The 27,524-nt window shown below is 45.9% G+C and overlaps 1 protein-coding gene across 1 annotated transcript in view; it reads left to right on the top strand.

The window, feature by feature from the left end:
• Positions 1-612: 612 nt before the first annotated feature.
• Positions 613-27,524, top strand: part of tnrc6c2 (trinucleotide repeat containing adaptor 6C2) — a 58,198-nt gene continuing 31,286 nt past the window's right edge. Inside the window, exons 1-4 of the mRNA XM_078282818.1 lie at positions 613-1,329; positions 12,966-13,066; positions 13,584-13,605; positions 24,933-25,367. Coding sequence (XP_078138944.1) covers positions 13,004-13,066; positions 13,584-13,605; positions 24,933-25,367 — 520 coding nt within the window. The 5' untranslated portion in view covers positions 613-1,329; positions 12,966-13,003. The remainder of the gene's footprint in view (positions 1,330-12,965; positions 13,067-13,583; positions 13,606-24,932; positions 25,368-27,524) is intronic.

The raw sequence follows: 27,524 nt of genomic DNA on the forward strand, positions 1-27,524 counted from the left end.
TAGGCTTTTACCACATCAGTGTGGACTCTTTTGCACTATTTTTGTCATATAAAGTTGCTATAATATTATTTAATATTAGGAAATATTATTATGAAATATTATTATGAAGCATTACTCCTATAGGGAATTTTATCACTCATATAATATTCCTACAATATTCCTATTGGATGTATAATTTATAGTTTTGCTGTGATATTTATACAGCATCTTTCCAAAATCTATAATAGCATCACCATAGTTGTTTTTCATAGGGAGTATTGAGTGTAATTGACATACATAAATCCTACTATCACAAACATACGCATAGAAAACAGTGTGACGAGGTGAGTGCCTCTAGACTAACAAATTAGCCATAAAACATCAGAAAGCTGCTCAAATCAGCGACCGCTATTAGCTCCATACCTCAGCAATTACCTTAGAAATATGAGCTGCCTGTCCATCTTCTCTGGCAGCGTGCTGAAGGCTGGGAGAACAGGAGGGGGGCGGGGGGCGGAGCCAACGCCTGGTGTTTTGGTTGGTCGGGAGTGACGTCGCTGGAGCCACTTCCTGGTCTGTCTGCTCTCTGGGAGGAGGAGAGAGAGACTGCAGTGTTGTTAGTTTGAACAAAATGGCTGCGAGACCACTGTCAACGAGAGCTCACTGAACGCCTACCATGACTGTCCGCTCCACCGTCTGGATTCACACAGAATGTATTTCCCCGGAGTCGTTTCTCAACTTGCGTTTGCGGTAGCCAGCCCGCCGCTAGCCGCCCAGCTGGCGACCTAAACAAAAAACATTTCTTTTGCACTTTAAAACAAGTTGGCTGGCTGGCTTACGCCGTCGGCTTGTTCTAATACGCGAGAACTCATCGGCGATTTTAACGAAAACTGCCTGATTTCTTTGGTTTGCAAAACCTTGCTACGGTCGACGACTAACGCCAAACCAGCTAGCAAACATCATTTTAGCTGCTTTTTAGAGACAATTTATTCCTGTGCGTTTTTTTTTGTTTTTGTTTTTAGTGGTGCTTCGCCCCCTCCTATTATATCGTGACGTTTTAACAAACTGTTTTCACGCGAGTGTTATTTCACGGCATTTTTTGCTCTAAACATAAATGAGTTGCTGTGTATATCTGGCTGAGTAGCCGTTGTTTACCTCGGTATTTTGTCACCAAGCTGCTCCAGCAGCAGTCGACTAATCTGCCAAGTCTGACTCTTTAACTGCGACTGAATTTCTGCTCCATCTCTTTACGGGTAACTTTCTAGAAAAGACATCGGAGAATGCTTTTCTGCGTATTTTTCTGCCATGCACCAACTCTTCACTGAAAGCTGCCAAAGCTGTGGTTAACGCCAGGTAAGTTTAAATCATATAAATAGCTCTCCTCTGGTAATATTTTGACATGATTGCCATTGCTGCTGGATGACTGAAATTCAAGAATGCATTGGGAAGGGGGCGGATTGTACAGCTACGTGGGTGCTGTAAATAAGAAAATTGACAAATTTAACTAACTTACTGCCTATCGCGACAGCATTATTCTTAGCGCTATATCATAACGTTACTCCAGCAAGCATGGACAAGTTGGGTTTCCAAATCATTAAAATATCCGTTAGATACCGTCATTTCTGCCAATGTACCTCGCCACAGTTTAGCAATTTCTTCATACTCTCATGTTTCTATTTCCACGGATGAAATGTTGTCATTCCTTCTGCCCCTGGTTAGAGTCACGGACGCATCAGGCAGGCGAGCGGTAGGGATACATCAGGGGTTCCCAAAGTGGGGTCCAGGGACCCCCAGTGGTCTTTGAGGGGGTCCCCAGCAAAAATGAGGAATAGTGTTACTTAACTGTTATTTCCTGTGATGTTAGGTCAGTAAGAGGACGTTATAGGAATGACTATTTGATCACATACCCCTCTGAGTGTTATCTCCCCCTACATAGACAGCTGTGCAGTTGTCTACCAAATCATATCCAACAACAAAAATCTTCTCTGATAAGCTTCCCTCAAACAAATTCTTATCAAACGGGTGTCCATGGCTTAAAGCGTGGTTTATTTTGAGGGGTTTGATGTGAAAATGTTTGGAAACTTCGGTGTTATATCATAGCTCTTTTATGATTGGCTGAGTGGGACGGGATCAAATCCAGTACATGTGTGTGTGTAATGTGAGGAGTTCTTGAAGGGATTGAGAGAGCAGCCTTGGCTTTTTAAAGGTTATTGTAATTGTTGAAGTGTTACATTGCGCTAATAGGCTTGTTTGGATTGCATAGTGCTATCGATTATGGTTTTGTCGACATGATACAAGTATATTATGACAGCAGGACTGTCTAGTTTTGTTAAATGTTTTGCTTTGTGCCAACACATTGTCACATTGTGTCTGCACTGTTTTCTCAAGTGGCAGAGACACAATCTCACCTTTTTAAGATTCCCCATCATTGCCCTGTCAGTCCTGTTAAGTGTTGGTTTGGGTGCATTGTATAGCTGTATCACATCATACAGCTTACGGACTGTTGTTTCAGCACGGTGCATTCCACCGCACTAATTCCAAGTACATTATTAAACATAGCTGTCCTGTCTCGCTCCCTCCTTCCCTCCACCCCCTCGCTCGGTGAGAATGCCGGGGATTCTGATTGAACTGTCGCCTTCCATTGCATCCCCCCCTTCCTGCATCCTGTCCCCGGGCACTGGAGTATGGCTTTTAATATCTCCTCCGCGTGTCTTAATTGAAGTACATAATTTCCCGTTCAATTTCTAACCCCCTTTTCCTTCCCCTCTCTGACATCTCTGTCACCGCCGTCTTATCTCCATCGTCACACACCAGTGGGGTGATGAAATGAAAAATGCGCGGCAGCAGCAGTGGCACACACGCATACATGTGTACACTGGGCAGGCGGATGGGGAGCTTGTGTGCGTGTGCATTCATTTGTGTGTATATAACCACGTGTGTGTATACGTATATACCTACGCATGTATGCCTACATGCGTGTTTGTGTGTGTGCCCCCTGTATAGTGCCTACATGTGTGTTTGTGTGAGGATTGACTTTTGAATACGCAGCATGGAATGCTTAACACGCTTACCGTGGGAGTGTGTGACCATTTATGTCAAGCTCAAGGCCCTGGCAGTTGGTTAATGCGCTGCAGTTGTTAATCAGGTCGTGAGGTGCCTCCTGCATGCCCTAGACGCCCAGCTGACACACAGACACGCACACACAGCCCTGTTCTTGCCCGGGGTCAAGGGTCCTCCCTTACATACACACGCCCATCTTTCCGAAGGGGAACAGAGCGAGCAGTAAAGGGGGGGTCGCTGTGAAAAGATGTTGCAGGGGCCCTCTGGTGTGTGTGTGTGTATTTGTAGAATAGAAAGAATAGAGGGAGAAGAAAGCTCTAAAGCCCGGTTAGTGGAAGAGGGAGTCGGCTAGTTCCTTAAGTGCCATACGGTCAGGCTTACTCTTCCCAGACACCGTCGCATTCAGCACCATAGCTACCACCACTGCAGCCACAGCAGGTGGCTGGACTGCAGAGCACTAGGGCAAATTGGGGGTGTGGGGTGTGTGCGGGCATTAGGTCACCAGCGTTGGTGGGGGGGGGGGGGGGGGGGACAAGGCATGTGTTGTTGCAATGAAGATGTCAGCCATGCTTCTCCTTTTTGATCCTTCTCACAAATGTTTGTAGCCCAGGGATTAGTACAAAAGGCTGCTGTTGCTATTTGGTGTTCTCAAGGGAATGCATAAATTAACCACTGGGAGAACAAGGCTAATGTGTCAATCTATGCCAGCATTGGCAAATCTAGGCCTAGAGAGATTGTTATTAAAACATTTTACAAGTGTATAGGCTAACTCTTTATGTTTCCCAGTGCAGAGAGACCCAAATGAGAAATTCAGTATCTCATACTGGGACTCAGACTCATTGAATTATATTACTACTTTTGCCATTTTGGCAGCCCACTAGCAGTAGACTCATAACCCATTTGTCTCTGGATCCAACCAGGCTGTAGGCTGTTGGCATCTAGACGTTGTTTTGATTAGAGTGTATTGTGACAAAGCCACGAGGACAAACCCTGGCAGTAACTCCATCTGCAATCCCTTATCAGTAAAGGGACAGGATCATTTGTTTGAAAGGAAACCCAAGGCTTTCTTCCCCTTGTCTGACCCTTCACAGACAAAACATGAGCACTAGTGTAGTCCTCGGGTTGCTATCATTAGCCTGGTTTCCACTACAGGGCCAAATATGCCTTGTGAGGGCTTGGGCCTGCTTGTTACAGCCCTATGTCACTGTTTCCCCAAAACAGCATTTCTGTGATTCTGTTTTGTAGCGCTATACAATAATTAGCCTATTTGCCCAGGGGCTGTGATTTCAAATAAACAAGCGGGTCTTTCAATCCCATGTCAGACACTTTGCGATGGTCCTGACACACTCCCACTTAGTCGTGCTTTGGAAAAGTGGCTTGTGTCATCTATCCCTTTTCCTAGTCATTGACCTTAGCCCAGGCCTGGCCGTGGTAGTTACTGAGCCTGTGATTATGAGGCTTTTAAAACAACTGGCACAGTCCTGATAGATAACACGCTTAACACTGCCGCAGGGTGCTGCTCCAGTAGGGGGGTGTTGACAGTGAAATCAGCTGGATTCAACGGGGGGGGGGGGGCTGTCTGGCAAAAGCCATTACCCTCTTCCCCCTTTGCTCTATTGAGAGCTATTTTCAATTGCATGTGTGTTTGGGAGGGGGGGATAAAGGATAAAGACTTGCCAGGCAGCTGTTATGTTTGGTGTGACCTAAGAGCATTGTACTAAATGGAGAGAGAGAGATTTATGTTGACTACGTTGTTGGCAGTAGTAACAGTAGGCAGTAGGTAGCTAGAAAGCCAGCAATACTTGCCATTTCCTCAGTTGGATGGACATCGCCCTGAAAGCAAACAGAATCAATATGTCATTTACACTTCCAAATGCTCAGCAGGATTTTTACATTCATGTTTTTTTTTGTTGTCAGTTGTGTGTGCAGTGTTTCTTTTCTTTTGTGTGTGCGTGTGTATGGCATATGAAGATGATCTTATAAGTCTGTCGGGTCCTCCCTGATGTTAGATAGCTGTAACATAAGGGTGTGGGTGGGTGTTAGAGGTGGTGGTGGTGGGGGGGGGGGGGGGGGGTTGGGGTCTGTGTAGCTCTCTCCTCCTGGTCCGGCCTGTGTGCCAAGGGAGGGGGGTGGGGGGTTAGGGGCCCACCAGGGGTAAGCCAGGCCGGGATGGAAGCTGGGGGAAGGGGGAAGCGAAGCTGGAGCCGTGGAGCTGCTGCCTGTGAGTGTTGGCAGGGGTCCAGGGGAATGTCCAGTGTGCTGAGGCTTGGTGGGGGCCTCCTTCCCTCCCTCTGTTCCATGTCGGCTAATTGGAGAGAGAGAGAGGCATCACATGGAAGCTGACAGAGAGACAGGCAGGACTTCCAACATACAATGTTCCCTTTTCCAAGCTCCAAACCAACATTAGACAGCCTTACTCATTATGTAATGGGACTTAGGCCCGACAGCACTTTCCAAGCTCCTTGTTAAGGCTATGTAAATAGCACTAGTGTGCGCTGCCTGGCCCTACACTGAGGCTTAGGCTAGTAAGTCCAGGTCTTTTGTTTGTTGTATGGACTGTTTTAATATCAACTTGACTACATTCAATGGAGTTCAAGTGTTTAATTTTACTGTGTACTTTGATTGTTTTTAAAGCCCACTTTGAGTCAGTCTGCTGGCACGAGTGGCAGTCATATTTGGCATGCTTTTGATGAAACGGACCTACTGGCTATTATCAACAGAACATTTTTGTGGTGATTGAGAACTTGTATATTCTGTGTTCCCAGTTGGCTGTATTACAAAATAGCCTTTCTTGTGGTTATACACAGTTTAACAACATAATCGAAAGGATTTATTATATGGTGATAGAAATTCTATGAAATTGAAAATCAGTGGGTGGAGGGTATTTAAACAGGAGTTGTGTCAGGTAAGCTTAACACATCATACAGTGTCTTGTTGCCTAATGTTATGTTACCTAAATAACTGTAGGTCAGTATTTCATGAGTTGTGAGCTAAAATGCATTTCTGGTGGCTATAGCAGAAGTTGTCATGAGCCTTGATCCCAGGAAAAGAGACTCTCAATTGGATCCCAGATTTGAAGTTTCACAACCCCCGCTTATAGGCTCATGTCTCTTGTATAAAGCAAAGTTTTTAGATTAGCATACAACGAGGCTAGATGATTTTTTTTAATTGGAATATGCCAACACTCATGTGAATCAACATGCACGAGAGTTACTTGAATAACCTCAAACCTAATTGGCACATTTTCATCACATCTTAGTCCAAAAAACATCCCCCACTCTTTCTTCTTTCCCTTCAGTCTTAAAGGGGTTGTCTTTATTTCTGTAGTCCCACCCTCCTCCCTACAGCAGCATGGAAGCAGCCCATCACTTACATCTCTCTCTCTCTCTCTACTCTTGACTTTCTTCTTGCTCACTTTCTGTCTTTCTTACATCAGAGTTGGCTTTGTTCGCACAACTAAACACAGCACTTCTCTCTCTTTCAGGGTGTGTGTTGTTGCTTACGCTCTTGACAGCCTGTGAATTGCTGACTGACGTGTCTGTGTGTGTGTTTTTTTTTTTGGGGGGGGGGGGTGCTCACCACTGCTGTTGGCAGTGAAAGGCAGTCAATGTCAAAGTAACCTTGAGGGAGTATAGCCCAGCCGATTGGCTCCTTTTTCCTAGCCTTTGTGTGTATGCATCATGTGTGTGTGTGTGTGTGTCCTTTTCTAATGTCAGGTTTGTTTAGTTTGGCTTTACAGATTTTGACAGTTTGATGGCGGCAGTGGAGGTAGGCTGCGCAGTAGAAAACCACTCAGGCCTATTGGTTGCTGTTTGTGTGTCGTCTAGAAACTCTCTTTCAGTCCCTGCTTATGTTGAACCAGACTCCTAATCGATCCATTAATGGAAGCAAATTCTGTCCGCCCACTTTCTGCTCTGCTGTCACACCCCTGTCTTGACCACATCGCCCTGACAATGTCCTGGTTGACCAACAGCAGCCTGCAAATACGGACTGTATCGCATCATTTTTTTGTCGAATGACGAGTCAAAGACAAGTCATTGTAAGAACAAAATACAACATCCCCTATTTGGTGGATGTGTTTATCCAAATCGCCTTACACTACCACGAGTGAGTACACTTTTATCATGGGTGGCCCCAGTAGGAATGGAACCTCCATAACCCCGGCAGGTTTAGTGTTGTGTTCTACCCAATGAGCTATACAGGACCACCAAAATGTCTTGGAAAAGAGATTCTGGGATTGGACACAAAAGGGGCTGTTATGTTGGATCCCCATGTAGCTTAAGTAACAATAGTATATCTTAATGAATGCCAGCACAAGTTGAGATGTACTGGGTCCTGGGTGAAGAAGTTTGAAGAACTCCTGCTCTAGGCTAATTATGAGAGGTCAGGCATTGTATTAATGCTAATAGTACTTCGTACCCATCTGCAGCTTTAGACAGGAGTTCACCACACAGCCTCTAAGCCACTAGACAGACGTGCACATAAAAACAAATGAGCAAAAAAAAAGCAGGCATATGCAGAACGCACACCCACACACACACCGCTCGACAGCTTCTCGAATTCAATAAGCTTTAGCTCTATTGGCTGGCAGAGAGCAGGCCTGCTTGGTCTTGTGCATTGTGTTGTTTTCCTATTTAATGAGCTGCCAGCACGTTAAAGTTTCATATTGACTTGGCAGAGGAAGCAGCCAAGACACTGAGAGCTAATTTTCTGGAGGCAAACTTCAAAGCTGTTATTTATAGCCCCCCTCTGACTCTCCCTCTCTCTCTGATTCTTTCACTTCTTGCTCCACCTTGCACTCCCTCCATCACCCCACCCCACCCACCCATTCACACTTAGTCAGTCCCTCATCTACAAATCCTACCAGCCAAGAATATGATTGTTTTACAGACTCTTAATTTATGGAGCAGGTCTAGGTCAACCTATAGCTGACAGCCTGGTGCTCTTGGCTAATACCAATAAAGGGTGTTATATATTTTCACAAGCCAATTTCCACCTGCTTAAAGCAAAGCTGGTATGCACAGAATGCTTGCAAACCAAGCAGCTTGTGAGACTGTCTGTGTGTGTGTGTGTGTGTGTGTGTGTGTGTGTGTGTGTGTGTGTGTGTGTGTGTGTGTGTGTGTGTGTGTGTGTGTGTGTGTGTGTGTGCGTGTGTGTGTGAGACTGAGAGAGACACACACAGCAACAACATTGTTATTACTGCTTATCAGCTGTGGAATTTACAGGCTTGTTTTCCCCAAGCCGTTCAGGTCGAGTAAACACACATGCACGCGCACACACCCACGCGTACTTGTGCATAGTCGTTGGGGTCTGTAGCAGCAGCTATAGGGGAATTACTCCCTAGGTAAGGACCGGCCATGATAATGTTCCATGTAATAAGGCTCAGGAGAGCCCTGTGGCTTCCCTAATGCCGCAGGAATGGGTGGCTGGATGGATGGTAATGGTGGAGGAGAGTGGGTTTACCACATTCTGTGGCTATGACCTGACCATATTGCTTTTCTGCTGAGGGAGGAAAGTCACTCCTCTTCTCCTTCCTCCTTCCCCCTTCCTCTCCTCTGTGAATGGTGTTGTGTCTGCGGTTGGTCCATCAGCCCTTCAGAACACGTGAAGCTGTGTATTTGCCTCGCAGCTCTTTCCCTTTCAAGTTCTCCCTCTCTCTCTGTCTTTCTCTGTCTTTCTCGCTATACGCACTAGCACTGCCCTTTTCACTCTGTGCCTCTTCTATCCCTCTATCACCCTCGCCTGGTTTTTCTCCTCTCCTCAACCCCCGTTTTTCTCCCTGCTTCCCTAGGTACCAGCTATCAAGGTGCACGGATATTTCCATGCCTTCCCTCTCTGTCTCCCCCCACATCTCTCCCTGTCTGCCAGCCTCGATAGTGCTTCGTTCTGGTTATTTTATTTTTTTTCGACTCCTCCATTCTCCAGTGAGGATTCTCTCCGTCTTTCTCCTCTTCCTACACAGAGTCTCTCTTCTTTCTCTCTCTGTGCCCCGTCTGGCTCTCCGGCTGCTGTCGTTCTTAATTGGTGTTGCTCTGCCTCTGCTTTCATCCTCTGCCTGTTTCCCTCCTCTCTTTCCTCATCCCCCCCTCCCTCCCCCTCCTCTGCATCCCTGGCGGAAAACGACAGGCATCAGACAGACTGCCTCCTGCCTGTGCACATCAAACTACCCTGTGTGTGTCTGTGTCTTCATGTGACTGTGTGTGTGTGTGTGTGTGTGTGTGTGTCCCCAGCTTATTCATTCCTGTACAGTGTGTTCCTGTTTTAATGCTTTCTTCAGTATAGCTCAGCCCCAGTCCCTGGTTATGGAGCTGTTTCATGCAGTTCAGAAAGAGAGGCATCCTCCCTCGCTGTGCAAATTATGCACAATTTCCCTGCAGCTCCAGCTCTGTGTGACTTGGGCTGTTTTTCTGTTCGACCCTGTTTTCTGAAGCAAAGCCACTTAGGCAATATAGGACCACTGGTTTGGATTAGCTCCAGTAGAAGAATGGCTCTTATTTTGATATTTATATCACGATGTATAGACGATTGTGTTTTAATTGGGAGGGATAGGGGTGAACAACAGGGCCAGATGATGACTTTTTATTTTAGTTATATTTTTCTAGCTGTGACGGCTGCCACAGCAGCTAAGTGAACGTAAAGAAGTTAGTTACTGGTTAAGCTACTGGCTACGTCATGTCACTCAAGTCGATCCAAGTCCCTGCAATGTAAGGGAAGGCTGAATGACATACCGTGCCCTCGTAGGTCAGTAACCTAAAAACAGGACATATTTTGCCTAATTGCAGTGTCATGCTGCCAGCCAGGGGAAACCTGATGCTGGTAGCCAGTGCAGCGACACCCCAGGGTCACTGTTGAGGAGATGCTGGTGTCAGCAACACAGAGAGGGGGAGAGAGAAGGGGAGAGTCAGGTAAAGAAATGGTGGGGGGGGCACAGAGTTCAGACGGGAGGCTAACTTTGGCATTGACTACATCAGCTGACACACATCTCTCTCTCATGCACTTTCTCTCTCCCTCTCTCTCATACACTCTGCCAGTGTTTGTGCCTAAATTCACATAATATCATTTCATATGAAAAATACTACTACTATTCTACCAGGCTGTCCAACCTTTGGTGACCCAGAGAACATTTTAATCTGCACCCATCCCTAATGTATTGACTTGCAGGAAATGAGGTAGATGATAAATCCATATGGGCAAACGTGTTGTTGTTGTTGTACTTACAGTCATATATCCCCCCTCCCTTGTCTCTGCTCCGCTTTATCCCTCATTTCCTCTCATCCTCTGTGACAGCAGCAGCAGTCACCAGATGGGGTAGGCCCCGCTAGCATCTGGGGGGTAAAAGGCTAGATAGCCAAGAGCGGATGGGGACAGAAAATTCCAGCACATGAGGAGTTAAAGACGATGGCTAATGTTTTTCCCCCCTATATCCCCTGTCCCTTCCTCTGCTTGCATGCTGTCACCGTGCCCCAACCCCCTCCATCCCCCCCGTTTTTTCCGTTGTTTTGGACGCCATCCAAGGAATCTGAGAGAGGGAGGTGTTGGATTGGTTCAGGCGGTGGAGGTAGGCGTGTGGGGGGATGTGTGGAGCTGTGAGCCTATAGGCTTGTTATCACCATGCAGGAGGGCTGGGGAGCGGTGGTTATGGCTGCTTAATGGTCTCAAATCTGGGAGAGAAAGACTGAGAAACACTAACAGAGATGCACACAGTACATAAACACATACTGTATACGCTCCTCGCTTCCTCCCATTTCTCTGTTGCAGACAATTATCTGTACACACACACACACACACAAACATGCACTCGCATACACACACGCACACAAATTGAGTTCCTATTTATTACCCGAGGGCTGCCTTCCCCTAGCTGCTGAGATAGCACAATGACACACACACAGAGCCTCCTCGGTATGAAAAATAGAACTGTGTGTGAAAGCGAGAAGGAGAGAAAGAGAGAGAAATGAGAGGAGAAGAGGAGAAGAGGAAGAGTGAAAAATGGGAGGGGAGAGAAAGTCCTACAGTGATATCTTCTGTCTTTCATTATAGCCCCGCTGCCATGGCCACTAGTCTGGCAGTCTTCCCCAGTGTTTGGCTCTGAACTGTCTGTTGACAGCACTATTCAATGTCTTTCTCCCTCCCTCCCTCCCTTTTTCTCTCTCTGTCCCTTGTGTCTCTCCCTTTCTCTCTCTCTCTCTCTCTTTCCTCTTTCTCTCTTCTCCCTGTCTCTCTCTCTTGCCCCCACTGAGACTTTGCACCAACATCAGTCAGTCTCGGCGAGGCCTGTCCTGTCTCTTTGATTGACAGGTCCCTCCCCCTACCAGTGGGCAGCACAGTGGGAGGCGGGGCCTTTCATTAATCTCCCGTTATGAGTGTTATGATTCATTCATATATTCAGATTGGATTCATATCTAGGCCCCAATGGACGCACGCCTGCTAGCCTGGCTCATTGCCTGTCTGCTTATCTGGCCCTTTCTCTACCTGTCTCAAGGCCTGTGTGATTTTTCAGGCCGATTTGACTTTGATTTTGATTAACAACTTCTAATGAAGCAGTTTCTGCTTTTCCACCCCCTTGTTAGTTGCTGTTTTATCATAAAATCCCTCTGTCTATCTTCATGCACTCTGGGGCTTCTGCTCACTCTGCTTGGGTGGTCAGCTTTGTGTGTGTGTGTGTGTGTGTGTGTGCGTGCGTGCCTGTGTGCGTGCCAGCCCCATGGCTTGAACACTCTTATCACTCAGCATTCAGTGAGAGAAAGCCATGTCCTTCCAGTTGCTGAGGACGAAGCACAATGGCGTATTGTGCAAGGCAGGCCTCTGTGTATATGTGTGTGTGTGTGTGTGTGTGTGTGTACGCTTCACAGGATGGCTGGCCAAGAGGAATAGGCCATTATTTTAGACTGACATGGAGATGATTGACTGATTTTATTAGCGCGCTTTAGAGAGAGGTTTCATTGATTTGATATGACATAGCGCTGTATTATTGATCAGTATCAGTTGCACTTAGCCAGGACTACACACATACACACACTCACACACACACACACACACACACCCGCATACACACAGTCTCTCTGGCCCTGCTCATGCCTCTAATAGTTTCCAGGAGCTGTCACTATAGCTGAGCCAAAGGAAATACAGGCTGAAATGAAGCACTTAGTTTCCCTGGCCCTCAGGCTAGCTAGCTAGCTAGACTCACGCCCACTGGAAACAGATCTTGGGGGGAAAAAGGCCTTGTGTCTTATTCTGTCAGTCTGTTGGTCTTTAGATTATCTGCCTTTCAGACTTTTTTTACTCCCTTGGATTCTTGTTTCCTTGCTGTTACTAGCACCTTTTACTTTCACCGACCTTCACTTTTGCTGTTCTGTCTCTCACACGTCCGCCTCTTTCCTTTTCTCTCACTGTCTTTTTTTTTTTTTTTTTTTTCTAAACTTTCTCCGGCCTTTACTCTTGCAGTTCTTTCTCTCTCTCTCTCTCTCACTTCTGCCTCTTTTCCTTTCCTTTTTATTTTCCTTTTCATTTTTTGTATTTTGTCTCCCTCTTTCCATCTCCTCCTCCTCAATTTTTGACCGTGAGTGAAAGTGCTCCTCAGAAGTGCCGGCCAAGATTTACGTATGAAGTGCCGATTGAGGGTGGAAAAGTTTTTCCAGACACTGCACTTTGGCTCTGACTTATACATGGATGAAAAGGAAGGGGTTGAAAGTTTACATGCACTGTAGTGTGTGTGTGTGCGCGTTTGTTTGTGAACACAATTGGAGATGTTTGTGCAGTATGTATATGTATGTACATGGGAAATGAGAATGTGCCTTATGTATGTAAAGCGTGTGCAAGTTTCATGTTTGTAACAATGCAAAAGTGAAATTCTCTAACCCCTTAGCCGAAACCTGCACTTCCCCTTTACTTTTCACTCAAATCACTCTCTCTTCTCTCTGTGTTGGCAGCTGAGAGAAGCTAGCGACAGAAGAAAGAGAACCATTTGATGGAAGAAAAGAAAAAGAAAAAACAAGAAGAAAAGACCAAGAAGGACGCCGCTCAGAAAAAGGTGAGGCTGGAAATGAGACACACACACACACACACACACACACACACACACAAAACGCATACATGCAGGGAGCTGTGCATATCTATTTCCAGCCTAATACCAGGTATTAAAGTCAGTTCTGTGTGTGTGTGTGTGTGTGTGTGGGTTATACAGTTAGCGCTTAGTGTTTTTTTTAATCTCCATTCCTTACTAATTCACAGCTTTAATTGAATTTAACAGCTTTGGCTGAGTTGTGTAGATGTGGGCAGCAAACTGCCAGTACGCAAACAGCAACTGACTTCTACTGTTTCATACTGGCTGCCATTCAACAGAAAAAACATGACAAATGGTTTGAATAGAGTGCATCACTGTTCAGTAACACTAGTCCATTTCCTATTACACAAACCTCCTTTTGGTTTCAGTTATTACAATGTTATTTTATTTGCAATTTCAATATGTTGAACTAAAATGTTTAACATCATACCTGCTGTGTTTCGTTTCTAAATCCGTCTCTCTCTCTTTCACTCTTCCCCCTCAGGCTGCTGATCAGAAAACCAAAGGTGAGTGTCATAATGAAGTAAACTACACCCTTTCATCCGCCTTGTTTTTATAAAAATATATTCATACAAAAATTCATATAGGCCTGTCATCAGCTGTGATTAACGCACATTATATGACCCGCAAAGAGACACACACTGTACGCACATAGCATTTTGGTTTCTTGCACACAGATGGACACACACACATTTTGCACATGCATGAACAATTGTGTCCTTTGACTCTCTGGTTCTCAAACACACACACACACGTGCGTGCACACACACACACACACACACACACACACACACACACACACACACACACAGAGCAGAGCCGAGCCAATCCAGTGGAGTCTAATGCAGAGTGATGTGGAGTGACACCCAGAGCGCCCGCAGCACCAGGCAGTGAAGCGTGAGGGCACCCAGACAGCTACAGCACTGAACACTGGCATGGGGCTGGGGGGGATGGGATGAAGGAGGAAGGGAGGGGGTGGGGAGTGGAATAAAAGGAGGGCACGGAGTTCAGTTGAAATGCAGAGGGAGCGGGGCTGGGAGAACTGTGTCCTCACATGCCCTTGGACTTCTCTTTAGATGCTAATGTAGAGTTTCTCACCGTATAGCTGTGAAATTAGTTTTGGTCACATACTCTAATGCTAGCAAAACACCCACGATTGCCTCTGCTGCCAACAGCAGTCCTAGTGACCTGCTTGTGCTTTAATTTGGTCCAATTTGGGAATTGTCAGGCACGAGTCATTGCAAATCTGAAAAATGGTATTTGGAGAAAATCTGACATGGATTACTTTTAAGGGATGTGAATTAACTTATTTCTATCTGTTTAGTTGGTTTGCATGTGCTTATTTTTCATGGTTAGATTTAGAGTTAGGGTTAGGTTTGAGGCAGGCATTTAGTGGCAGGGTTTTAGGGATTAACATAAGTCACTGAAATGTCCTCACAACTATAGTTATACAACCACGTTTGTGCACGTTTGTGTGTTGTGTACCCCAGTCTGACTGTGTGTGTGTGTGTGTCTGTGTGTGTGTCTGCCTCCCTCCCTCCCTCCTCAGCACCAGTCTGGCCATCTGGGTGTGACCGTTGGGCTTTAACAAAGGTCACCACAGCCTGCCTTGAACTTTGACCTGCCATTTTAATTACCCTCCCTCTGTTTCACTGCCCTGTCTCTGAGCTGGGCCTATTAGCTAAGTTTCAAAGGCTTCGCACAAAGCCAGTTACTTTGACTTGACTCGCTGTGCTTGAAACGTATGTGACATTTTGTCATTTTAGTGCTTTTTAATTGAATTAGCTTCTAATATGTCACTTTTCTTCCTTTTGGGCAATGACACAAAAATGCTGGTCTCCAGAGGAAAAAGTTAAAAACCCACAAGGCTAGAGTATTGAAATCAAATCTATATATAAATCTTTGAGAAACCTGGCTTGACACAAAATGCTTTACAGAGGAACAAAGGACGCACATCCACATAAGAACAAGAGAGAACAAACGTATTATGACGCAGAGCCAGAGCATTGCTCATACAGAGGCTCAAGAGCTGCCAGGTGTGTTTTTTATGTTGTGTATAGGAGGTTAGCCAAGAGCATGGCTGGTGTTCAACTGGACCAAGAGTTAGGAGAGGTATGTGGCTGATGTCAGACGGTGGAAACACACCTGGTCCAAAGCATCTCGCCGGCCACAGAAAATGTCACACAGCCCCCCAGTTAGGGCCTCTGCACGCAATCTGTGAATGTGTGCCTGTGTGTCTCTGTACGTTTGCATTTGTTTCTGATATGTACATACACATACAAGTATGTGCACACATCTGTGTTGTGTGTGTGGGCTGTGCCAAGTGTGAGCGGCAGGAATGGCAGAGGAAATGCAGAGGGTCAGGGAGGGCGCATTGGACAGCCCGCTGCCTGGGAGAGAGGCCCATGGACGGGGGCACAGCCAAGAGGGAGGAGGAGGGAGGGGGGGAAGAAGGGAGAGGAAGACGGAGGAAGTGTAACAAGGTCTTGCGGGGCCAGATAAAAGAAAAAATGAAGGAAGGAAAGGGAGGAAAGAAAGTAATGAAGCAGTGAGCACTTTAGACAAGTGCCAGAAATGACTGTCGGGAGTCAATGGCGGTGCTATTATAGAGCAGGACTAATGACATGAATATTATTTTATGATATGTTTAATGAGAGACAGAGAGTGAGAAACTGATTGTGTGTGTGTGTGTGTGTGTGTGAGGGGGGGGGGGGGGGGGGGGCACTCATGCAGACAGAGAGATTATAAAGAAAAGGAAAGAAAGGGCTAGTTTGTAGGCTAATTGTTCAGTGAGCCAGCGGACCTCTGTGAGTTTGCTTATAACCTCCCATCTGCAATATCTCTCTTAAAAGGGAGGCTGGCATCAACTGAAATGAGTCGAATTTTCATGCGTGACACTAAATAATAGAGGTGTATGTGTATGAGGGAAGAGAGCAAATCAGTATGCGGCTGTGATTTGTGTCTTTCCATCCATATCAGTGAATTCTGCCTTCCTTATACACTCACAGAAACTCATACACGCACACACACACACACACAGACCAACCCCCCTCATCCTCGCCATCTCAGCTTCCCTCTCCCCCGGTGCAGGCCGCCTCGGTCCCAGGCATTTCAATTTGTTTGCGGTAATCGATCTCGGCCCGGCGCGTTCATATGTATGAAAATGAGATAAAGCTCCGGCGCTGTGGAATTAACTCCTCTGCCCCCCATTAGGCATGGAGCTCCACAGAAGGCAGGGCTCCAGGAGGCAGCGCCCCGCTCGGCCTCCCCCACACACAGGCTGGACCCCCCCCCACCCCCCACCCTCCCCTTTCTCCTCATCCCTGGTCCCCATTACCACAGAGGGCAGAGGGACGCTGATTATTCACCCCCACCACACGTACACACACACAGCTCCATCTCCATCTCTGCCACTACTGCAATCGCAATCAGTCAGCTGGACTGCTACACACACCTACCAACCTTGACAAAAATACATGCCAGGACACACACACACACACCATGAGAAATGTACATATTTGGCAAGGCACAAACACATGTTCCTAGATGCACACATTTATATTCACATAGACACATAGACATATTTATAGACACATACACACACACACACACACACACACAGCTCCCCACAGGGACTTGTAGCCTCTCAATCTATTCTCAGTGAGTGAAGCAAATGCTTACATCATGGAATTGCAAAACAGCCAAGGCAATAATATGCTCGCCATGATGGCCGTCTCAACATGCGTGCACACACACACGCACAGAGAAAAAAAGATTCATGAAGTTATGAGAAAGCACGGCCCAAGTGGGGAGTGATGCAAATGCAATTCATGAAACAGGTGGCGGCAGGCGGGTGCAGAAAGCCCCAGTAATACCACGGACGGTACGCCTGTCGCATTCCCACACCCCGATAATCCGAAAATCAGCAAGGCCGCTCCATTTCTGCTGCTCACACACTTTTCTCTGCCGAGAGGTTAAAGGACAAATGTAATGCACGTCAATCTCTCGTCCCTCACTTTTCCCCTTACCGCCGCTGTTTCTTCCCTCCGTCTCATCTCGCCCTCCCCAGATCGGCTCGGCCCCGACGGCCGCATCTGGCCGAGAAACATATTTACACGGTGTCACCGCGGTGATAACAGCATTATATTTTTCAAAGTGGCGAGAGACACATAAACACGAGTGCGTTGTATAATTCCGCATTGGATTAATTTGCAATTTCACATGCTATTAATTGCGTCGACACTTTTGAAAGGGAATTTCATGAATCGCAATCTAATTAGAGGCTAATTTACTTTTGGAGCCGGCCCGCTTTTCTCTTCTGTTAACCACATTTATAAATATGCAATGAATTAACAGTGAATGGCTTCTGAATTATGTCCTGTGGATTTATGACTGCCAAGCATAATTGTTTTTCCTCTACCCCCTGTCTGCTCACCCTGCATGCATGTCAAGTGGCAGGGGAGAGAGGGGGATGGAGGGAGAGACAGGAGGGGGGGGGGTGGAGAGAGAGAGAGAGAGAAAGGAAACAAGAGGGGTCCCCAAACTTAAACAATGCCTTCCTCGCCGTGCGCATTCATGTTGCATGATCACTCACACGCTGCTGACATGAGAGCCCATTGACTGCCTCCTCCCCCTCCCTCTCCCCCTCCCCCAACATTGAGCTGCCTCATGTCAAATATCAGGCAGATTAATAGGATGCAGCTCAACAGATATGAATGGCGGTTCGGTCTGTGCTTTGCCAGCAAGGTGTTTGTGTCCGCGCGCGCGCGTGTGTGTGTGTGTGTGTGTGTGTGAGGCTCAAAGACTGGCGGGTATGCCTGCACAAGGGGCCCTTCTCGCTCTGCCCTCAGGCCATTGTCAAGCAGCAGTTAGACCACAGAGAAGAGAAAAAAAATGTCCACACATCATTATTATTCAACCATGAATTGGATATTATGATGGCGGACTGTTTCTATTAACGAGATATAGTATAACATTATCATGTCTCGACATATTAGTCATATTGTATTAGATCCGTGAGACGTTCTCATCCTTATCGTGGTTTCTTAAATTACGGATTGGGACCCAAAATGGGTTGCGGGCCAATTGCTAGTGGGTCCCCACATGCCAGGAGAAGTGATATGCTCTAATGAGCCTGGGGCCCAGGGTGTGAGAGACCAGATTTCTCATTTGGGTGTCAGGCTTAAAAAGTTTAAGATACCTTCAGCTTCATGCGATCCATCTGATTCAAAAGGCGTATATCCTCAGGCAGTTGTTGCCCTCAGGCGCTGACCTAGGATGGAGGTATAATATGATCCTGTTAAAGCCCTTATACCCAGAGTGTAGGTTAGCAACCATTAGATCTAAAAAGCAAAAGGTTTCTAGGGGCAACCTCCTCATAATCCCAACAGACAGGAGAGGCACAGCTGAGATGAACTAGGAGTCTCATTAGTGTGTGTGTGTGTGTGTGTGTGTGTGTGTGTGTGTGTGTAAGGGGCCTGGCATGAGGGAACCGGGGGTCACAGGAGGCAAATGGAGGTGCATTAGGCAACTGTCAGTCTCTATAGCAACAGCCTGTTATGGGAAGGGTGAGGGGTGAGAAAGGGTGCCTTTTATTTTGTGTGGGTGTGAAAGAGGGAGAGACTCTGTTTTTCTTGACTACTACTGACAGATGGGACCTTATATAGATGCACCCACTTGACCCTCCATTCTGTGCTCACACTCACATTCAGTGACTCTAGGGTCTTCTTGGTTATCCTGTCAAAACAACCAAGCCTCCTCTCTGTGTGCTCTTTAAGTTCAGCTTGTTTACTTAGTAGTGTTTGCTGGTAAAATGTTTCTCAGTAACATAGTACGTGTTATTATACTTGCCAGTAACAAGTAGTGTAACAAATTACTACTCCAATTTCAGTAATATTACACAGGAGAGAAATCGGGCTCCAGTGACAGGAGCAGCCACAAAAAATGGTGGGCGCCACACTCTCTCCATTAAAAGAAATATTAATTTAACTAGACAATACAAACATGACATTTGAAGGCTTTTGAATATTCAGAATATTTCTTTTCATGTAGAGTGTGGCACCCATCCATGTTGTAGTAATAATATTAACAATCAAAATAACTTTTATTATCATCCCCCCTATGATGCAGATAAGTAGTAGTAAGTAAAGCCATATTACTGTTGAAGTGAGCAATGAACCCAATACTGTTACTTAATTTAATAAATTTTTATGGCTTTTCTGCTTTATGTGCTAGTACACAGTAACAAGAGAGACAGGAAACTGAGGGAGGGAGATGGAGGTTATGATATGTAAAAGGTTGTTGCCCAGTCCTAACTCATGTTTTCCTAAGTATGTGCTTTTTATGCACTTGAGCTGATAGATCGGCGAGCCACCCCCCTGTGTCTGTGCCTCCATACTGTCCAGATCCTATTAACAGGAAGAAAAAATGTGAGTGGACATGGCATCTTTTAATGTCAGTGCTCCAATATAAAATCACTGTAAGGCATGGATTTATTTATTTCTTGTTTTACCGCCTGACCCTTTTGGCACTGTTTACAAAGGCTAAAGGAAAACACTGATGCGCACTATTGTATGTATAAAATTATTGGACACCAATATAAAACCACTTGAAAGGCACTGTATATAAAATTGTTGTACACCGATATAAAAGCACTTTAAAGGCATGGCATATTTCCGTACTCTACCTCTGAGCTTTTAGTGGATTAATAAATGGACCCTTGTGTAGGACATATTGGCCTGCGCCTGTGTCCATCCCTCCCCCCACTATAAACATGGCTGCATATTAAAGTGGCTCTCCAGACAATAGACAGAGGAGATGTGGGAACCTGCGCTGCCTGGCACTAGGCTGGGGCAACCAATCACAATGGTGCCTTACAATAACAAACACCCCCCACTTGCCCATCATGCCTTGCTCAGGGATTTTCGACTCTTTATCTGAGACTTCTTCATGTATTTCCCTCTGCGTTCTCTCTGCTTTGTCTTTTTTCTTCCTCCATCCATGCTCCCTTGTTCACTTGTTCTCTTACTCTCAAGCTCTTGTTCTTTTCCTCTCTGTCTCTCTGTCTCTCTCTCGTGTGTAATTAACCATTCAGTGTGAGGAAGGGCTATAATTATAAGTTTGGTGGAGGGATGCAGAGAGCGCCTCAGCTGGAGGGTTTAATGGAATTTACAGTGCACTCGTTACAAATGCTTATTTAATTGGCTCTCCCTTTCAACTTCAATTAGGGGTACTAAGGCCACTGCCACATAAGAGTTTGCGGTTGGTTTCTAAATCCAACTCTCACTTGCCCTGCCGTAACATAAATACATTTCTATATTTATCTCTGCCAACGGAGTTGAAAGGAGGTTATGTTTTCACCCCTGGGTGTCTGTTTGCCTGTTTGTTATCAAGCTATTTCAAAAAGTTATCAACGGATTTGGCTGCAAATTGGCGGACAGATAGCCCTTAGCTCAAGGATCAACTGATTAGAATTTGGTGGTGATCCAGATCTGGGATTTCCGCCATGAGATGATATTTGTTTTACAGCCATAGCTGTTATGCTGCATTCATTTCTGTTGGGAAAATCCAACATTCAGGGCTTCCAAGTCGGCTGCTGAACAGCATTGCATTCACGTGCTATTTTGCCCAAAAATCAGACCCAGAAGACAAACAAACTGGAGGCTGCAGCTTTACAAGCAGGATAATTTTTCAGCGTTGGCAGAGGTTTGCGCTCTACCTTGTGCCTTTTTAGCATCTGTATTTCTATATACTGTCTCAATCAATACTATCCACTTCTAATTCTGTCTCTCACACGTATTCACTGGAAATCACTCAATATCGTCTCCCCAGACCTACAATTACTTATTTTCTCTCCCCTCATTTTCTGACCTTCTGCCTGCAGTTATCGGCTCCATCTGTCCTTTGAAGTGCTGGGCAGAGTCTCACGGGTCAAGAGCGCTCTCCCTCCCCCATCAGATATGCAGGCGAAATGAATGACAAGATCCCACTTTATTTAACCATCACATGCCAACGACTAGGATGTTCAAGAGAACTGGAGGAAATTGGAGAAGTAAAAGATGAATTAATAGGTAGAGGAATACATCGGGAGGCCAATATGTCATTCATTTTCAGGGTTGTCCTTGGCTTTTATAGAGTTCTAGGTGGTAATAATGTCAGTGGATGAGCAGCCAACAAGGAGCAAATCAGGAAGCCATTCAGAAACACAAAGTCAGTTTTCAAATATCTTCAGGAGCCTCATGCAAATAGACATTTACAAAATATGTTTTATATATTCGACGCTGTCATTGAGGTGGTCACAAAAATAAACTAAACCTAAGAGTCTAATAGGCCGGGAAAACTCTGTTTATTCTGCAAAGCTGCTAGGCAACCAGTTGAGTTCAGAGGCAATAAGCCTGCCACCTGACTAATTTACTGTGTGGATTTCATTCCCTTTCACTGGTGTAACCAGCATACTCTTGACTGACTCATTTCATCTTTTATAGGCACTCTCTCATCTAAGGGATTTCCCCACTTTTCTCAGTTTTTTTTTTCCTCGTTCTCTCTCTCTCTCCTAAACTCCCCCACCCCCAAGCACTTACGCATCCATTATGGATTAAGAAAAGATCTCTCCTCCCCTAAATGAAAGACATGCCTCACTAAATGTATTTATGTTTGTTCAAGGCAGAGGGGAGCTGCCTCTCTCTCACACACACACACACACACACATGCATACATGCTATTATTCTTACCACTTACGCACTCCATTTTTGCTGTCTCATTTACACACACACGCAGACACACACGCTCCCTCTCAGGAGAACATTCCCTTTCACTGATATACTTATTAAATACAGATTAAACCAAAGATGGTTACACATTACCCAGCTGGCTAGCGTTATGACAGCAATTTCCTATCAGGCACTTGAAAAAGGAGAGATCATTTTAGCTTTTTTGGGCGGGTAGAATAATGTAATTGAACAACACGCAGTTAGTGACACGTAGTTGTAATCGCTGTATAATTATTTTGGAGCAATGTCATTATTACTGGTGTAGGAGATGTTATATTTGTTCATTTGCAACAGTAGTGAGTTGTAGGGTGGATACACCCTTGCTACCACAACAACACAAACACGCAGGTTGTCTGAAGCCGGGTATCTATGACGTATGCCTGTGTTAAGAGATGCGTCTGTGTGTGTGTGTGTGTGTGTGTGTGTCTTCTGGGTCCATCTGCTTCCTGTAACAGACTGACAGCAGCCATGAACAATGAGCTGACAGAGCAACACCTAATAGCAGGGGAAATGGAGAGAGAGGGATGGAGGGCAGAGTTGGGTGGGGATGGAGGGAGGGAGAGTTGGAGGGATGGAGGAAGGGAGATGACGGGGAGGGAGATGGAGAGAAATAAGACGAGGGGAGAAAGGAGGTAGAAACGGGAGGGAACAGCAGAGGAAATGAGAGGAATAAAAGCCCGGAGAGAGAATAACAGCGAGCAGAGAAGAGACAGGTAGAGACAGAAAGAGGAGAGAGAAAGAGAGAGAGATCGACAGGGTTAAGGAGCAACCTGGAGATGGAGAGAGAGGGAGGGGAGGGGAGGGGGGGTGGTTGGAAACAGAGGGGGGCAGGGCAGTGTGTATTCAGCGTCCTGCAGTGTGATTGGCCGAGGCAGCGTCAGGCGGGCTGAGCTGAATTTAATCAGAGATGTGCGTCACCAGCTGCAGTTCCAAGCCAGCAGCCAGCCAGATATTGCTGGAGGGGGGCAGGCTCTCTCTCCCTGTGTGTGTGTGTGTGTGTGTGTGTGTGTGTGTGTGTGTTTGACTAAAATCTCTCTGGAGGAAGGGAGCTGCTAGCAACTCTGCCAGTGTGTTTTCTCTGTGTGTTTGGGAACGTGCAAAGGCGCATGTGTGTGCGCCATTGTGGTTGTGTTTTTGTGCGTGGGTTGGTGTGTCTGTGAAGGACACCAAGAGAAGAAAGCGGAGTAGAAAGAGTGCGTTATGCGTTGAGTGTGTGTTAACGCATTTAGTTTTCTCCATGCAGAGGTTTTATATTTTGTGTTTGTCTGTGCGTTAATGCAAATGTGCGTTTTGCTTTCCTGCGTATGACTGCTCTCTGTGTGTGTGTCAGCAGGTAGGCAGCCGTCTGGATTAGTGTTGTGTTCACTGAGAGGGCCTCTGTTTTTAGCAGTGCTTTTGGACAGGCTCTTGGCAGGCACAGTGAATACCTCAGTGCTCTGAATTTACTTTAACCCCCAGTGTGGCAGCATAGGACTGTGTGTGTGTGTGTGTGTGTGTGTGTGTGTGTGTGTGTGTGGAAGCACAGTTAATCGCCAGCACTGCAATACAGAACCGCCATAGAAATAGTTCCGACTCTCACACTAGGTAGACTGAAGTTGTAATTAACATTGGCAGAGAGCGACAGAGAGAGAGATACTGGCACTCTTTACCCTCGCCCTATTTCTCACCATTTCTTGGTTTAAAAAAAAAAGGAAACACTTCCTACCCTCCCTCCCCCTTTCTCTGTCTGTCTCTCTTTCCTCCCTTGAGTGCCAGCAGTCTCAGCTGTTGTGTAGAAGTGTCATGTCTACCTAGGGACTATAGAAAACAACATCATCAACTATTCATGTATTTACCTATGGAGCAAGAAACTGTAATTCACTGCAACAGCAGCTATTTCTGTGCTGCAGGGAGATCTCACACACACACACACACATAGATACAAACGCAGACAGATATTCACAGCTTTCCTCACAGATGCACAAGAACAAAGATCACTGCACCAGACCTACTGCGCAGCTTTCCTTTCCACATAAACACACTCAAACACACATGGGGCCATATACTAACACTGACATCCACTACACCTGATCTCGTCAATAAGAATTATTCAGCGTATAGAGGCCAGAGGCGCCTTTTTAACCCGGTGCTACTTCACTCTCCCTGCTCCCCAGAGGGGCTGAGTTAGCCAAGCTAATCTGCTTGGTTGCCAGCTAGCCAGGTCCTGCTAATAATAACAGCTTTCGGACTAACGCTCCATTAGACGGCTGGCTGGTCACTGTAACCACAGGGAAAGGGTCAGGCAGAGGCCAGGCCAAACCGGCAGGGGAAGGTGTGTGTGTGTGTGTGTGTGTGTGTGTTTGTGTGTAGAGAGAGAGAGTAATGAAGAGAAAAGGAAGTGTGTCCATGTGCTTGTATGTGTGTTTGTGCTTGTCGATGTTCAGTCAGCAGAAAAAACATGACCTTTTCATAGATTGTGTCTGGCCCGGTAGCATATGTTCAACTACAGACTGCATGAGACACGGATTTAAAGGGGTAGTCCACACCAAAATACAGCTCAGAGAAAAACAGAGAAAACAACACAGTCATTTCCAGTTCTAAAAACTCCTATTGGGCGCTGAATAGGATATATAATATTCCATATACAGAATCCAGGATATTTTTGGATAAGCACCCCAATCCCATCAAAGCCGTTTTTGAACTGGCAGCATACAACTCCACAAGATGACCATTTTGTCCATTCTGTCCTATTGCCACATGTGCGGTTCTGACAGCAATCCTGAAAAAGAAAGCTTGGTTTGCCTGGGATTTTATAAAGATGGACCACAGTTCAGAGAAACATGATTATTTAGAGGCTGACGGTTAGAAATTTCACAACCGGCTCTGCCTTGAAAAGAGTAGTGTAGGCTACCGTTTCTTGTGTAACCCATTGTCAATTGTCAGCAGCACCCATACAAATAAATGTTCTCTTGTATAACAGATTAATAGTGATTTAACCCAGGCATTAATACCTTGCTTCCTGCGTGTGTCTTTCTGTGTGTGTGTGTGTGTGTATGCTTGTACGCCTGTCTGTTCTGTCCCTCCAGTGCCAGAGCCTGCTCCCACTAAGCCCAGTCCCGGCCCGCCCCACCACCACCACCACCTCCTCCACCCCGCCAGCCCCACTCTGCCCCTCTCCTCCTCCTCCTCTTCCTCCGGCAATGGCAAGCGCGCCTCCTCCGGTGGCCAGCTCCCGACTCCGACTCCCCCTCAGCAGCAGTGCCAGTCGTCCCCTGCCAGCGCTCGCTACCCGCCCAGAGAGGTGCCCCCGCGCTTCCGCCAGCAGGAGCACAAGCAGCTACTGAAGAGAGGCCAGCCGCTGCCCGCAGGAGCCCTCAGCGCCCTCACCCTCTCCTCCTCCTCCTCCTCCTCGTCCTCGCCCCTGTCCTCCCACTCTTCTTCTTCGTCTTCTTCCTCTTCTTCGACTACCAGCAGCACTACCCCAAACTCTGCCACGTCCGCTGCGGGCAAACGCCACCCAGGTTTGTGTTCATATCAAGTGGAAAAACCACCCTTAAATAGATTTGTGGTATTTCTTTCACGGTATTGTTGATGGCTGTGTGCGAAATGCTCTTTTTTGCCCTCGTTTTGTTTTTTTCGGTTGTGTGTATAGGCTGTATTTTGGCTGCATTTTAATTATTTATTTCCTTTACTGACCTCAGTAACTTGTCTTTGTTTAGGCACTAAATTTTCTTACTATCCAACTTTCTACTGCAACATTAGCTGGCTATTATACCCCCAATCTGATTATTGTGAATTATGTTGTGAAGCAAATATGGCGCACAGCTAATTTTAAATAGGTTACCTCCTCAATGTACATCATCAACTCCATCATTAGGCTACAATTCAAACTTTGTCTCTATGCGAAGGAGCACTGATTGTTTGACCATTACCATATGCTGCATAATAGGTACAATAAATTATGGTTCTTGTAGTTTGGATTTGTGAACAGAGACGTCTAAGAAAGGAGAACTAAGACTCCAGTCTCGAATGTCGTCAACAGACACTTCTGCTGCCCCTGCTTTTCCTTTCTTAGGCCTTCTGAATGGACTCCAATAGCTTTATATTTGTTCCCAAAGGTTGCCCTATGGTCTTTTAGAGTGTGTACAAGCCCCCTATCCTGTTGCGAAGCTCACCACACTGGCAACATCAGCACCTAAGCCTCTAAAAGCTCGGGAAAACCCTGTTTAGATGTTTGGGTCTGAGTGAGGAGAATATGGTTGAACTGTTTTAGCCTCGGAGTGCTCTTTTCTCCACACGCAGGACCACACATACACACTCGCACCCAGACCTGGACAGCCTGCGGTAGCCTTTTAATGAACTCACCAGTGGCCCCTAAGATCACTTATATTGAACCTGCCTGGAGGCGCTCATTGACCGTGTGTGTTCTTGTGTGCTTGCATGCATGTAACGTATGGATAAAGCATGGCCCTGAGTTATCTCTCATCGCTAAAGCTAAAGTATTTCTCTCTACCATAGATGGAGATAAATTGACTCCCGTAGCTATCAGCAGTTTCACATATCATGATCTCAGGTTCTTTTGTTTCCCGTAGCTTTCTTCTGGCACAGAGCGCTCTCTCCAAGTCCTCTATTCCTCACTGATGTGATTTTTACTGGGATTTTCTCAGGAATTACATTTTTTTTTGGGACATAACCCTGATTGTTTTCTTACGCAGACTCAAGCTTTCCTGTTTTTTTTCTGTCATTATTTCACACATCCTTCCATTCTTCCAAAGCAGCCTTTTATCATGAATTTTCTGTCTGAACAACATTCTTTACGGTCTACTTAATAATGTACACGGACACAAAGACGACAGCACCTCGCGTCTTCTAAGACAACACACTGCAACTTTGAAGACATAGATGTGAAGATAACCGTGCAGCACACCACACAATGTTTCATGCTCGGCGCTTTGAGGAGGAGGAGCTAGCATGAGCATCTGTTTGTATCTCTGGTGTCTCTCTCTTTTCTCTTTCTTTCTTTTCATCCCTCCTCCTCCTCCTCCTCCTCTGCTGCTCTGTGCTGACTTTCATTACTGACTCACATGTTTGCTTGGAGAGTACCAGGCACTCCGTAAACAAATCTGCCGCAGCTGTGGTGCGAGGCTAACTAGTTAGCTGGCTACAGCCCTGGGCAGCACTGTGCATCACACAGCCAAATGGTCCTTGTGTATACTCTGTCTAGTCGCATATGCCACAAATCACAGTGCATAGCCAAAGCCAAATAGCTTGTCTCTAGAATTTCATTGAAGGCCTACTTTTTGTATATTGTGCCTCATTTAGCAATCCATATACATAACACATTTTTATGCGTTGACGAACATATAAGCTGTAAAATCATTCTTAAACGTTTAGCATTCATTAATTATTCTGCTTAACAAACTATATATTGAAACTTTGATAGTTGGGACCGATTGTCCCAGCAAAATGCTCATGAAACCCAAGTTTTTTTTATCTATGTTTACCACAGAAGCCAAATCTTTTTTCTGCTATGATATTCCCTCTCTGTGTTCAGCTGTCTGGGGCTGGATTCCCTAAACTATGGGTCAGGACCTAAATTTGGCTGCGGGCTTAGCTCACTTGACTATAATAGCAGTATGTCTAAACCCTTAAGAGACTAAATTTAAGAGACTATTTTT

This window comes from Centroberyx gerrardi, chromosome 3 (assembly GCF_048128805.1).
Source record: "Centroberyx gerrardi isolate f3 chromosome 3, fCenGer3.hap1.cur.20231027, whole genome shotgun sequence".
In the NCBI taxonomy this organism is placed as follows: Eukaryota; Metazoa; Chordata; class Actinopteri; order Beryciformes; family Berycidae; genus Centroberyx; species Centroberyx gerrardi.